Source organism: Suillus discolor (genome assembly GCF_016758755.1).
Source record: "Suillus discolor strain FC423 chromosome Unknown F5147scaffold_38, whole genome shotgun sequence".
NCBI lineage: Eukaryota > Fungi > Basidiomycota > Agaricomycetes > Boletales > Suillaceae > Suillus > Suillus discolor.
The window spans coordinates 357,105-370,323 of record NW_024541285.1 but is presented as its reverse complement, the minus strand read 5'-3'; the positions used below and the strand labels follow the sequence as shown (position 1 = coordinate 370,323).

General features: G+C 46.7%; 3 protein-coding genes across 3 annotated transcripts; all 3 read left to right on the top strand.

The window, feature by feature from the left end:
• Positions 1-3,003: 3,003 nt before the first annotated feature.
• F5147DRAFT_702745 (uncharacterized protein) lies at positions 3,004-4,935 on the top strand. The gene is made up of 8 exons (XM_041437810.1): positions 3,004-3,280; positions 3,335-3,676; positions 3,727-3,858; positions 3,913-4,226; positions 4,275-4,313; positions 4,369-4,591; positions 4,655-4,812; positions 4,894-4,935. Exons 1-7 carry the CDS (start codon positions 3,193-3,195, stop codon positions 4,810-4,812), a joined length of 1,296 nt encoding a protein of 431 aa, XP_041291282.1. The 5' UTR covers positions 3,004-3,192; the 3' UTR covers positions 4,894-4,935.
• Positions 4,936-5,178: 243 nt separating this feature from the next.
• Positions 5,179-10,355, top strand: F5147DRAFT_702743 (glycoside hydrolase family 38 protein). Its single transcript, XM_041437809.1, has 30 exons — positions 5,179-5,515; positions 5,625-5,692; positions 5,746-5,805; positions 5,855-6,006; positions 6,056-6,113; positions 6,162-6,418; positions 6,472-6,612; positions 6,667-6,938; positions 6,989-6,997; positions 7,048-7,124; positions 7,180-7,238; positions 7,289-7,372; positions 7,424-7,551; positions 7,607-7,628; positions 7,681-7,708; positions 7,767-7,819; positions 7,867-7,969; positions 8,027-8,035; positions 8,088-8,106; positions 8,156-8,487; positions 8,540-8,639; positions 8,690-8,766; positions 8,829-8,959; positions 9,050-9,071; positions 9,122-9,202; positions 9,252-9,376; positions 9,432-9,567; positions 9,618-9,716; positions 9,771-10,152; positions 10,207-10,355. The coding sequence occupies exons 1-30, from the start codon at positions 5,232-5,234 to the stop codon at positions 10,250-10,252; spliced, it is 3,414 nt and encodes a 1,137-aa protein (XP_041291281.1). The 5' UTR covers positions 5,179-5,231; the 3' UTR covers positions 10,253-10,355.
• A 42-nt stretch (positions 10,356-10,397) lies between these two features.
• F5147DRAFT_702741 (aldehyde dehydrogenase) lies at positions 10,398-12,958 on the top strand. Its single transcript, XM_041437808.1, has 11 exons — positions 10,398-10,714; positions 10,766-11,043; positions 11,106-11,144; positions 11,198-11,588; positions 11,654-11,931; positions 11,984-12,058; positions 12,109-12,164; positions 12,231-12,290; positions 12,354-12,392; positions 12,455-12,527; positions 12,578-12,958. The coding sequence occupies exons 1-11, from the start codon at positions 10,685-10,687 to the stop codon at positions 12,678-12,680; spliced, it is 1,422 nt and encodes a 473-aa protein (XP_041291280.1). The 5' UTR covers positions 10,398-10,684; the 3' UTR covers positions 12,681-12,958.
• Positions 12,959-13,219: the final 261 nt, after the last annotated feature.

Below are 13,219 nucleotides of genomic sequence, written 5' to 3'. Positions count from 1 at the left end.
GATCCCTGGCCTGAACTTGCCAAGCCACGTCCGGCTAACAATGTTCCTGCTCCACCCGAGGTTATTTGCGCGCTGCACCTCGGCCGACAGGTTGGCGTCCAGTAGTAAATCCTTAACTTTATGCCTCAACTTGGAGGCTCTTTCACCGGTGGTATGATCAAAAAAACGCTCAACCCACGCAGTCAACGCTATGCTCTGATGGACGACTGCCTCTCCACAGTACCTAGTGCGCAGCTATCGGATACAGTACTGTTTGGCCTTTTGTATGTGATGATTCACTCTATGTAAATTTTGTTGATGCTATCATGACAGTGCCTCGTTACTCAGGTCAGTGGAACTCGGAGGTCAACTCGGATCCGTGTCCAGATCTCGAAGTTTTTCAATTCTAATTTTCCTGTCTGGCCACACAGTTGTAGGTCAGAAGACTCAGAACTTGTAGAAAGCTTAAGGGATTTACCATAAAACGGTCAGACAGTTCTATTCGGGCGGTAGGTCTCCTATTCAAATAAGTCTCGTGCTTAACGAGTGCATCTACAGAGCCGTTGAAGGTACAACAATTCAGATGGTGAGTCTGAACAATGTTGGGTCTTGCAGAACCTAGCTGCTATGCGACCCTAAAGGGTTTCTGGACCAGGCTCAAGGCTCAGAGAAGAGGAAATATGATAGAAACTTGCTGAATACTCAGACTCATAGTAGAACTGGTGAAAAGGTAACTTGATTATGTAAGCTACAAAAGTGCAAACATAACACTAAGGTAAAAACAGTCTCTGCAAGCCCAGCCAGAAATGAATCCCTACACCGTCGCTCATTTGTGCGTATCACAGTTCCATTCTATCAAAGTGGCTTGCATGCACTCTGCACTGCAAATGCATTTCACCGTAGTGACCGCCGGAAAACCCTCATGTCGTACGTTAAGCGCGCATACGTTTGACGCAGCCGCCCACTCCTGTGCATTTTTCAATTCTTTGACACGCTTCTCCGGTGACGTGCGGGTCCCGAGTGATTGCATCACTCGGCGGCGCGATACAAAATGAGGGACTCTGAGCTGCCGATGTACTTGTTGATCATTCAAGTTTGCGCAAGGGATGCATCAGAACGTCTTATCAATGCAACCGACCCACACATGCTGCCCAGCCATAGACGTCAAGCATGGAGGTACATTGCGAGAAAGGTTATTATTTCCGCTATCATGTACTCACCTCAAATGTTCCCAACAATAGCCTCATTGCCTTTCGAATTCAAGGTATGTCCACTTCCTTATTTGTGTTCCTTCAAGCACGATGCTAAGAACACCGCCAGGCGCCACTTTTCATCCGTCATAGTTTTCCATCAGAGGCATCCACGGACACTGCATAGATTGTTTTTGGATGAGGCTTTAAAGCTTTATGGGCGCCCTGCGGTGTTTTCGCCATTTCAGAATGGACAGTCGGATTAATTCTCGAGCGTCCGATTTGATGGTTTCTCTGATCTCCACCGTACTATCTAAGTGAGCACGTATGGCCGGGAAGAAATTTAAAAGTGTCTCGTCCAGTTTGAAGAACGAACTGCAACATCCACGTGGAGACAATATTGTGTTTGACTGCTGTGACATTATCCACCTGTCGTGGGCTAGTAGAAGGGTATCTTGAGCACCATGATGGGAGAGGAATGAAGAGATCGAGATTCGACACGTTGGGAGCATCGAAGGAAGGCTAAGAAACGGTTAGGGGTATCCTCTACAGTCTACTTAAGTACAATGCAGATAGGCCGGTGGCGGAACCGCACCCTAGTACCTTGCGGATATTAGCATAGGAATTACGTCGATGTGGCAAAGTAACTTACATATCCTTATATAGCGATGCATGATGGATTCCATTACATTTCCGAGCGCCTGGAACGTAGCGTGAGCCTGGTGGTTTTCATCGGGTCATGGCACAAGCCCAACCGCTTACATAAACACATACCGGGAAAGTTGGCTCACACTGCGCAACCTGACTCGCATGTGCCATGCCCTCTCCTTCCCCTCAAAGCTCGAAGGATGATCTGAAGCTGGGACACCGCGTGCTAAGGGTGCAATCTAGGAAATTAAGCGTATTTCTCCCGGCGCTCCAGTGAGCTTCTTCGAAACATCTATAGCGCTGAAATGTAATTTTTTGACAAAAGCAAACTGGCAGGCAAGTCTTTGGCGTATGGTATGTTGCTACCATCTATGAATCTGAATCCTTAACTGAGAGTCACTTTAAGGGGGAGGTTAGATCTCATACATTTGTAGTATGTCCTTGTCTCCAGGCTTCAAGTTCCCGAGGACATGACTGGGGCGAATCGAGATTTTAAATGACGCAACGTGTCTCTATCTACTTACCATGTTGGTAATAAAGAGTAGTTGTGTTACTGATCATCTTCATTGCGTACATGCAGCAAGGATCAAGCATATAACATTTATATCCAAGTGACAGACAGCATGGCTCCTGCATCTACCCCCATGTCTCGTATTCACCCCAAATTTATGGGCTACACAGCGATTATCATCATCCAGATTTTCATCATGACATTTGGATACGGATTCCTTGGTGCAGTTACCTACTATGAGTACTATACTCCATCCGATCCGGCCTGCGAGTTGATGAGGAGCTATCCTGGAGAGGTAACAATACTTGTCACATTGATAGCAACTGTGCTATCAATCACTACTACCATGTCAGTCTACCTTTCGCTCTTTGCAACCGATAGTTAGTGAGATGCGATTTTTTCCACCAGTCTTTTCACGCTTTCGGTCAAAGAGGCACTGAGACATCGAATATGCCAGCCCATTTCTCTAACTCTCCTGAGCGCTTGGGTCTCTTTGGCTCAGGGCTCTCATATTCTGCAACATAAACATAAAACGTTGACGCTCTTCACGCTGTTTGTAGTTGGGATGCTGAGGCTCTTAACAGCCGGGTACGTCTTCTCTGAAACGATTGTCGAGATCTTCTTATTCGAATGAGGCTTATAGGTGGACAACTCTCTTGACACCAGTCTATTTCATGTGGCCAGTACAGTTGAATGGATCCGAAATCGACATAACTGGAAGCGCGTTTGCCACCTTGCTCCGCGAAGAATTCCTGGCGAATGGTCTGACTTTCAGTATGTATCTCTACTTGAGTTACCGAGTGGTTTGTAAAATGGGATAATGAAGTCCAGAACGATGCTTTCAAAGTTCTCGATATCGGTGGGATGCTCAGTGGAATTACAGCTGCAGGATTTACCTTTGGTCTTCCCGGAACATTCAATTTTAATGGTGCAAAATACAACATATCCACTCGTACGTCCAGTCTCTCAGTTCATTCTAAACTATTTTACGATACTGTGCAACTAGAGGGGGTCGTGCCTACCATCGAGGCATTTTCCGGTTCGAATGGAATTCCGGATGCTAATGGTACTCGTCTCGGGTTTTCTGGTGGAAATATCACGGTCAACACAGGAATTGTACCCGGATCATACTCCAGGGCACCCATTCCCCAAGGTTTCAGCACGAACTATTCCATGTGGCAACAAGGGTTAACAGTGAATGTCAGCTGCCGGGCCATTGACTCAAGCCAAACGCAGTACCTTTGGAACACGAACAACTCTAACGTCATCTATATCAACCCAGCTGCTTCGAGCAACAACTCCATTACCGGTCTCCGTTTGTGGAATATCAGTGCAAACTGTGGTAACAGTAAGTTCGGATATTGGATATATTTTCTTGAGTTCACTGATGGCTTCTAGATACCTCGACAGCGTACGAATATGTGACCATGGTGGATGCAAATGGAAATGGAAACTTATCAGGGAATGGCTTTCTTCCATCTGTTGTGTGCCCAGGATCAACAGATGTGAACCAAACTTATACAAGCTTCAGTGAGCCCTTAAGATATGCACGTCTGGAGTCATTGACCGAATCTGTTTCTGTAGCCATTTTTACGCAAGGGTTTTACAAGTATGAGTCCCTTAAAGCAAGCGTGTGTGAAGTGGTTCCCCTGTTGACCAGAGTCCGCGCCGATTATTCCAACGAACAAATTTCTTCCGAAGTCATTTCATCCACTCCTTTCCATTCAGAGAATGTCGAGCTACTGTCATTTATCGCTGGAGTTGCCAAATATCAGTTGATCAACTCGCAGGGACTTACGAGCAGCACGATTGGGGATACCCTGTACTTCATATATTCCTCAGCCACTACCCAATACGTCAATGAAAATCTTAATGACACACAGGTTTACCTTGAGCTCGTCAGTTTCATGACATACCGTCTTGATCCACTTCTTATGATCTTTTAGGAGAATTACTGGCGTGGTGTTGTTGAATTTTCTGCCACGGTGAGATTGCTGGTCTGTCCGATATAGTCTGAATTGACCTAGCGTTATTTTGCAGTTTCTTCGCTCCAGGTTTATGGCTACAGGCAGCTTCCCCGATAATATCATCCCGAATAACCTCTCTTCGCCAGTCAACGGGACCATGTTCATATCGACAATAGGCTGGACTCGCTGGACTAAGAACTCGCCGACATATCTGCTCGCTACAATACCGCTCACCATTATCACCATCCTCACTTTCGCCTGCACATTCTACAGTATTCTGGAGTATCATCATGAACGTCAAGATAAACAACACTACAGGACTAACTTCGATGTGTCAAATTTTCTCCATCTCATTATAGCATGTGCTGGTGATAAACTCGTACTCTCGCACATCAAGACTGAGATCGAGAAAAATGGGGGCGATGTTCACCCGAGGGACCTCAAGTCCACTGACCTTAGAAAGCAGGAGGTGCATGTGAGAGATGTCAAACCGGTGCATGTGGAAAATGTTACATAAAAATAACCATGATGTATGATTTTTGGCCATATCACCTTATGCTAGTGTCTGTTCTTAGTTGTGTCTATATCCAACTTCAAGGGTCTTGTTTGACATTTGCAGGGCACGATGTCGAACTATAGAAATGTGATCATTTTGGATTTCATATTATAAGAATGCTCGATGAAAAGGAGTGTGCACGTTCAACGTTGTGAACTGCGGTGCGAAATCAGAAGCCTTGACCTAGTGGGTACTAGCTAGTAGTAGCTACTAGGTTACAACCGGAACCCTCACACAAATTGGGTCGGCCCATCGTGTGACATATACTTGCCGCATAGTTACCGAAATTCAAATAGCGTCCATTCATTCTCAGCGTGCAGGGGCGCTTGTTGATGTACCACATACATACGACATACCAGTTCTGACAACTGCAGTCAACGATGTGCTCACACAGTCAAAACCAGAAGCATTACCCCGAACTCAACTATGGATCTGGGGCGAAATGGATCAAGGGTTTAACTCAAAACCGGTTGTCCACTTTCCTTGGGGGTCACTTCGAAAACGTCAACCTGTCTTCTGTCCTCTACACTCATCGCATCGATGGCTCGCATAATGTAGATCTCCAAGTTTGGAGCGCACCAGGTCTTACAAAGCCCTCGTTTCAAGAGGCAACGAAACAAGAATTCAAACCAGCAAAGAAGGGTGATTCATTTGGGCCATCTTGTAAGTCACTTTCATATTCAGCATTCTTCCTGATGCCAAACTTCTCTTTGCAGGGGTATGACAATACTATGCAATCGTATCTGCTTCTCACATGCATATATTCGTTTGCAGACAAACCACTGGTGGAAGGTCACTCTCAAGATTCCCTCCTATTGGCAACAGTATGAGCGTGTACAATGTAAAGCAAGATTTCTGAACTACTAAATAAATGCTCAAGTATGTTTGCCTCAGTTGAGTTCGACCCTGGCTGCGAAGCTATGATATTCTCCACGGATGGTGTCCCGCTCCAAGGTATGTTTTACAACCTTTTTGGTAATCCAAAATGAATATTACTATCTAGGAATTACCGGCGGCTACGGCGGAGATCGCAGGGTTGAACATATCATTCCGCCTCAAGCTGTTCGTGACGGCCACTATGCTGTAGTCATCGAGTCCAGTTGCAACGGCATGTTTGGCGTACCATGGAATGGCGACACCATCGCGCCCCCAGATGTAAACTTGTTATCTTTCTAGCCCGACGCAGATGCTCATTCCCGTGTAGATGAACAGGTATTTCCAGCTTGCATCCGCAGATTTAGTTGTTACAAACCAAGATGCTTGTATGTTGTTGCACATTCCACCGTATTTTCAGCTGAAACTTGCTGCAGGGCATCTGATGTGGGACTTTACCACTCTTCGCGAGATTGTGGACACCGTAGCTGGCAACACTGCGCTTCAAAACAAGGCACTCGTCACAGCCAATAAAATCATGAATGCATTTAAATCTGGAGATCCCGAGAACGTAAAACATATGCGCGGAATTGCTGAGGATGTATTCGGCAAAGGTTGGCATGCAAAAGGCGACAAGATATACAACGAAGGCCCCAAAAAGGCTCAGATTGCCGGGATTTCATACTGCCATATCGTTGGTTATTATTTACGGTCCCAGGTCATGTCTAATATGTTGTGTTTTAACAGGATACAGCATGGTTGTGGCCTTATTCAGTCACTCAGCAGAAGACAGCGAGGTCATGGTCTACCCAGATTGATTTGATGGAACGTTATCCAGAACATAGATTTGCCTGTTCTCAAGCCCAACAATTCAAATGGCTTGAGGAGGTGCGCTTGACTGTCTCTTCTTAATTCACTTACTTATATATCTCTTCTTCATAGCAATACCCTCCGCTTTTTGAACGTATCAAGAAGAAAGTGGCATCTGGCCAATTCCATCTCATTGGTGGTTCGTGGGTTGAGAACGACGGAAATATGCCTTCAGGTGAAGCCCTCGTCCGGCAATTCCTGTACGGTCAAAACTACTTCGAATCACGTTTTGGAAAGCGGTGTGAGACTGCTTGGCTCCCGGACTCTTTTGGGCTCACTGCGGCCTATCCGCAGCTGATTAGGGATGCAGGCATGAAATACTTCTTCACACAGAAGTTGAGTTGGTATGTGAATATATGAGTTTTATTTGCAGTCATCTTATGGTTCGTGGCAGGAATAACATGTTGGTATAGTTTTGGGGTTGTTGTCTCAGTTTACTGATGGTAAAAAAAGAAACGCGTTCCCGCATTCCACCTTCAATTGGGTTGGCATCGATGGCTCACAAGTCCTTTGTCACATGACACCCGTCGGTAATATCATGTCCAGTTAGCAGTCCTACCAATACTAATTCGTTCACCCACGCAGATACTTACACCGCACAAGCAACAGTCGGGGACGTCAACAAGGGGATTACAAATCATAAGGTTTGGGCGACACAATGAGCCACGGGTGTTCTTCACTTACTGTCATTTAGAACCTTGAATCAGATGCTACTGCCCTTCTGGTCTTCGGAAACGGAGATGGAGGAGGAGGAGCATTGCCTAAGATGCTAGAGAACGTACGAGCATTAGTTTCAGTCCTTTGAGTCCAGCTTAACTGTACTTGACAGCTGCGTCGCATTCGCGCGACGACTAATGAACACAGAGAACTTCCAACTGTTAGTATGGGAAGTACTGTCGAGGAGTTCTTCGAGGACATTGAAGAAAATTCCAAGGAGGGAAAAACGCTGCCAGTTTGGTCTGTCAAGCCTGCCATTTTCATTATATTTTCTCTGACATGCTATGGTGTGAAGGAAAGGGGAATTGTACCTTGAGGTAAGTGTGTTCAGGAGCTCTGGTAGACTCCAGTTCTGAATTTCAGAAACAGTTCCATAGGGGAACCTATACCTCGCATGGTAAGCGGTTATCATTACCTGTCGCACTCACAATCAATACTGATATCATGCTTATTAGGTTCCATCAAGAAAGGTAATAGGAAGTGCGAGATACTGTTGAGGGATGTGGAGGTTGGTTTTGCCTGACCCACAGTTACCCTGATACTAAACGATCCCAGCGCGTAGCTACCCTGGCTTCGATCCTCAAGCCCGGGGGACATTCGTATGTATATCCCAAGCGGGCTATTGATGAGTGCTGGGAGAAAGTGTTACTCAATCAGTGTAAGTGCTCTGTATCTATACTCTACTAATCAGCATATGTACTCATCTTTTCCGCAGTCCATGACGGTAAGCTTTTAAGGTTTTGGCACTTACATGATATCTAAAACGTATATCTCAGTCTTACCTGGATCTGCAATGTGAGTCGCAGTTTTCTATGCCTAGCTGGGGTTTAAGTTGGCTCTGTAGCGGCATGGTCTATGATGACGCAGAGAAGTTATACGCCGAAGTTCACGAAGTATGCACTGGTCTTCTCGAGGATGCATTCGGTGTTCTCCTCCCACGATCGTCACCCCTCCTGTCGAACTCAACATCGGAAACACTAGTCGCGTTTAACACCACGTCATTTGCGCGCTACGATGTTATCAAGGTTCCTTTGTCCAAAGATGCTGCTCGCATGAAAGCGCAAGTCATTCAAACATCCGCAGATGGCAAGCACGGATATGCTCTAATGCACTCGGTGGGAAACAAGGTCGTGTCGCAACCCGTAGGGATGTCTTCGGTTTGTACGCCTGCATCTGGTGTGTCTGGTATTTTCAGGTCCTCAGTATTGGTACTGAACGTCCGTTATAGTGTTTACCAATGGAACAGACCACTTCGTCCTCAGGAACGCCAACGTCCAGCTCACCATCTCAGAGGGACGAATCACCAGCCTGATTGACGTGAAGCTTGGGTTGGTTGCGTCCTTCTTCTCCGTCATAACCCACTAACTCTACTCTTGAGTCGTGAGCTTATTCCCAAAGGAAGCTCTGGTGGATTAGTCATTTTCGAAGATCGTCCTAATTACTGGGACGCTTGGGGTCCGTTCATTCATTAAGTTGTTAATCGCGGACTGAATGTGACTTTACCTTGGGTGTTGCAGATGTCGAAATCCACCACCTCGAAACTTCTACTCCGCTTGCGTTTTCTCAAGTTCGGGTTATCGCTGAAGGGCCCGTTCGGGCCGCTGTTCAGACACAAGTTAAATATGGGAAAAGTACAATCGACGTCACGGTGCGTATCTAGTATTTGCCGCACCTTCATTCCTTCCATCACGCTGCCTTGCGAGTGTCTGGTGCTGATAGAATACATCACTTTTTACAGATCTCCCTCGATGCCATCACTGGTAAGAACGCTCCGCAGACCCAGAAACGAGTACTTATAGCGGAAGCGTAGCATCGATGAAAGGAGATTCCCGCTCCTATTTCAATTTCGATGCTGTGGTCGACTGGCGTGAGAGACACAAGTTCCTCAAGTGTGCGTACAATAACACCTCTTACTGCCCTGTTCTTATGCATGACTCCAGTTGAACTGCCACTCGACATCAATAACACGTATGCGACTTATGAGTCACAGTTTGGGTTTGTTCAGCGGCCGACACACAAGAACACGACGCTGGACGCTGCCAAGTTTGAGGTCTGTGGGCACAAGGTACATACTTTTTCATCAGTTGGTTCTCCTTCAGGACTTATCCACGAGCTACCAGTTCGCAGATCTTAGCGAATATGGATATGGTGTCGCTTTCCTCTCAGAATCCAAATATGGCTTTGCATGCGAAGGCAATGTTCTTCGTATCTCCCTGCTCAGAGCGGCCACGGCCCCTGACTCAGAGCAGGATCAAGGTTTGACTCTGGCGTCAAACTTGTCGCGGTTCATTCACATGTTCTCTTAGGCAGGCACGAGTTCTCGTGGGCAGTCATGCCTCATGTGGGCTCCTTCCTCGAATCCGACGTTCCGATAGCTGCCTTTATCTATAATTCTCCCTTGCACTGTTAGTTGGGCTTCTTTGTTGTGTCTTCACTGATAAGTCTAATGTTATCCCCAGTGAGAACTGTTCCTGGGCATCACGCGGGCCACGTCGTTCCACCTCTTCCGTTCTGGATTGAGGGCACACCAAACATCTTTTTGGAGACCATCAAGAGAGGAGAAGACGATTTCAAACCGAATACTTCCAGCACAACCGTCATCTTGCGCCTGTACGAAGCGTTTGGTGGGCATGGATCTATCAAGCTACACCTCGGAAAGCACGTACCTGTGAAGAGCGCGTATGTCACGAACATCCTGGAAGACACTAAAGGAGAACTGGGCCTGATGTCCACGACGGGATCGCATAGCACGCTCAAGCTCGAATTCAGAAGTTTCGAAGTGAAAACTGTAAAATTAGTGTTGGAAACCAAGTCTGACATCCGAGACATTTCGCCTAAGACGTGAGCTCTGTTCTATATCAACCGAGCTTGGTGTGGCTAACATGTAAAATACAGATCTTCGAAGAGAGATAGCTGGGTGACTGTCAACAAGGAATTGTAATTTGAATCTTGAAATTGGATGAGCTGACGCGGACTATCCCTTGTATGTACTACATTAGTGATGTAAAACTGTACAGTACTTGAAATAAAGTTTTGTAACCGTATCGATTATTGACTAAAGTAGTAGTTTGGCTCCCTTCTTACTACTTAGTATTATGGACACCGTATCTCCTGCCCGTAGGGTCGCTGACATGTCTAGGTCCGCATTATGACCAGCTGGCGGGAAGCCAAAACTATTTGTTATGCCACATGGGCGGCACCGATTGATTTCAAATACACACACAGCAATAGTAATGTCATACGGCTGTTCAGAACGTTCACGTTGTGACTACCCTACGTGTGAACGAAACGTTGGTCTCCATGCTGCCCCTGTATAGAAGCTTGACATCGGTTTAAAATTAATCGATTGTCATCCACGGCTGAGAACTGAAAGATGGCCACCCCCATTAGCACGATCCCAAAGGTGAGTACATTTTGTTCAGCGCTCGTTGCATGACCTCAGTCAGCGGTGAAGATTAGAGATGCCCTTCGAGCGACATTCCGCAGCGGATTGACCCGTCCCATTGCGTGGCGTCAGCACCAACTATACCAGCTTGCGCGCATGGCGCAGAATGAACGGGAGCTCATTTGTGATGCCCTGAAGAAGGACCTCGGAAAACCAAAAACAGAGGTCCTCATGGCCGAAGTAGGCTGCGTCATCGAAAGAGCTGTGAAGAGCGCAGAGCAGCTTCCAGTGTGGGCCAAGGCTGAATATCCTGAAGTGGCTGATTGGCAGAAGCCATGGAAGCCAACGTGAGTGATCGGATGATCAAATTTGGTGCATCGATGTGACTGATGACTGTACCGTGTATCAGGCTCTACAAGGCTCCGAGGGGAACTGCATTGATAATCTCGTGAGACGGAAGATACTGTCTCAATTCCACTTCCTGACATTGCGCTTAAACAGGCCATGGAACTACCCTATGATCCTCACTTTCCAACCTCTCATCGGCGCAATCGCAGCAGGCTGTACTGCCGTACTAAAGCCCTCTGAGCTTGTCCCCACTTTCTCACAGCTCTTGGATGAAATTGTGCCAAAGTACTTGGACCCAAATGTATACCGTGTCGTCAATGGCGCTGTGCCTGAAACTTCAAAGCTTCTGGAGCTTCAATGGGACCACATTTTTTATACGGGGAATGGCAGGGTTGCTAGGATCATCGCCAGTGCTGCGGCCAAGCACCTGACGCCACTGACATTGGAATTAGGTGGAAAGAGTCCCGTGATTATCGACTCGGCATACGATATCGATCTTGCCGCAAAGAGGATCTTGTGGGGCAAGTGTAATAATGCAGGACAGGCGAGTTTATATTGACCGATTTGGGGTTACTCCCGATGCGGTATACTGAACGGGAGTTCTGGCAGATCTGCGTGGCACCTGACTATGTCCTAGTACAGCGGGACAAGCAAGATGAGCTGATCAAGGCATTCCAAAAGCATTATGATTCATTCTTCCCCAACGGTGCGCTAGATTCGCCATTGTTTGGAAGTATCGGATCGGATTTGCACCATAAACGCATTACTTCGCTTCTTTCCCGCACGAAGGGCGAAGTCGTTCTCAAGGGTCGCTCTGACGCTGCGAGGAGGAGACTCGAGCCCACCATTGTGAAGAATGTTTCGGAAGGCGATTCCTTGCTAGAAGAGTCAGTATTTTCTTGTATTGGAAATGCGATTCTGACTGCATGGTATTTATAGAGAAATCTTTGGTCCGGTATTACCTATCGTACCCGTGGATTCTCTCAAACAAGCAGTCGACTTTGTTAATGCACGGTAGGCACTCGTCCTATGATTCAACTCGTTAGCTGACTTACCTCACGAAGATCTCATCCACTAGTTTTGTACGTTTTCAGTGACAACGAGAACGTAAAGCAACAGGGTATGTTTTGCTTGGCTGATGACGGTTGGTTGATGCTAAAAACTGCGATCAAATTTTCTTTGACAGTTGTCTCGGAAACGCAGAGCGGCGGTATTGTTTTCAACGACACCTTCCAACAGGTCGCAGGTACGTGATTGGCAGGTATTAACGTCATGCTCGGATTGACGCTCATTTATTTTTGCCGGTCAGTGCATGAACTACCATTTGCGGGAGTGGGCGAGTCAGGCTGTGAGATTTCTACTCCACCTGAGAATGTAGAGAATGCCACTGACACTTGAACCCCGTGGTAGACGGATACCAGGTTATGAAGCATACGTATGATACGTTCACGCAGCTTCGTAGCTCTATTGACATGCCGAGAGAGTGAGTTCTGCTTCTAGTTACTTTTTGAAGGCTGATCTGAATTTGGGCAGGGCTGAGCCATACCTGGCGATTCGGTATCCGCCTCATTCAGAAGAGGCAGTGCAAGCGCTCACTGCTGCGGTACATACCCCAATTCCATCAAGCCGCCTGTGAGAAGATATCAACGGCCATCATGCACTATCTGTGATTCAAATACCGTTGTATATGTAAGGTGTTAGGATCCGAACCATGGATTACCGTCCTAGGGTGTACATATTGTTATCATAATGCCCGCACAGGACATTTGCAATGTTGGTGATGGGCCATCAGCCTTTTAAGAAGAAACCTTCATTACTGTAGCTTGGTCTGCATCGATTCGGAAGGTTCTGTTGATACATTTGCGATGCCATGGCTCACCATCTCAGAGGGACGAATCAACAGCCTGATTGACGTGAAGCTTGGGTTGGTTGCGTCCTTCCCCGTCATAACCCACCAACTCTACTCTTGAGTCGTGAGCTTATTCCAAAGGAAGCTCTGGTGGACTAGTCATTTTCGAAGATTGTCCTAATTACTGGGACGCTTGGAGTCCGTTCTTTCATTAAGTTGTTGATCGCAGACTGGATGTGACTTTGCCTTGGGTGTTGCAGATGTTGAAATCCACCACCTCGAAACTTCCACTCCGCTTGCGTTTTCTCAAGTTCGGGTTGTCGCTA

Coding starts and splice junctions, on each gene's coding strand:
- F5147DRAFT_702745 (XM_041437810.1), top strand. CDS start 3,193: ATGCTCAGTGGAATTACAGCTGCAGGATTTACCTTTGGTCTTCCCGGA. Junction 3,281..3,334: donor AAAATACAACATATCCACTC/GTACGTCCAGTC, acceptor CTGTGCAACTAG/AGGGGGTCGTGCCTACCATC. Junction 4,227..4,274: donor CACAGGTTTACCTTGAGCTC/GTCAGTTTCATG, acceptor ATGATCTTTTAG/GAGAATTACTGGCGTGGTGT.
- F5147DRAFT_702743 (XM_041437809.1), top strand. CDS start 5,232: ATGTGCTCACACAGTCAAAACCAGAAGCATTACCCCGAACTCAACTAT. Junction 5,516..5,624: donor GATTCATTTGGGCCATCTTG/TAAGTCACTTTC, acceptor TATTCGTTTGCA/GACAAACCACTGGTGGAAGG. Junction 5,693..5,745: donor ACAGTATGAGCGTGTACAAT/GTAAAGCAAGAT, acceptor TGTTTGCCTCAG/TTGAGTTCGACCCTGGCTGC.
- F5147DRAFT_702741 (XM_041437808.1), top strand. CDS start 10,685: ATGGCCACCCCCATTAGCACGATCCCAAAG. Junction 10,715..10,765: donor CCATTAGCACGATCCCAAAG/GTGAGTACATTT, acceptor TCAGCGGTGAAG/ATTAGAGATGCCCTTCGAGC. Junction 11,589..11,653: donor AGTGTAATAATGCAGGACAG/GCGAGTTTATAT, acceptor GAGTTCTGGCAG/ATCTGCGTGGCACCTGACTA.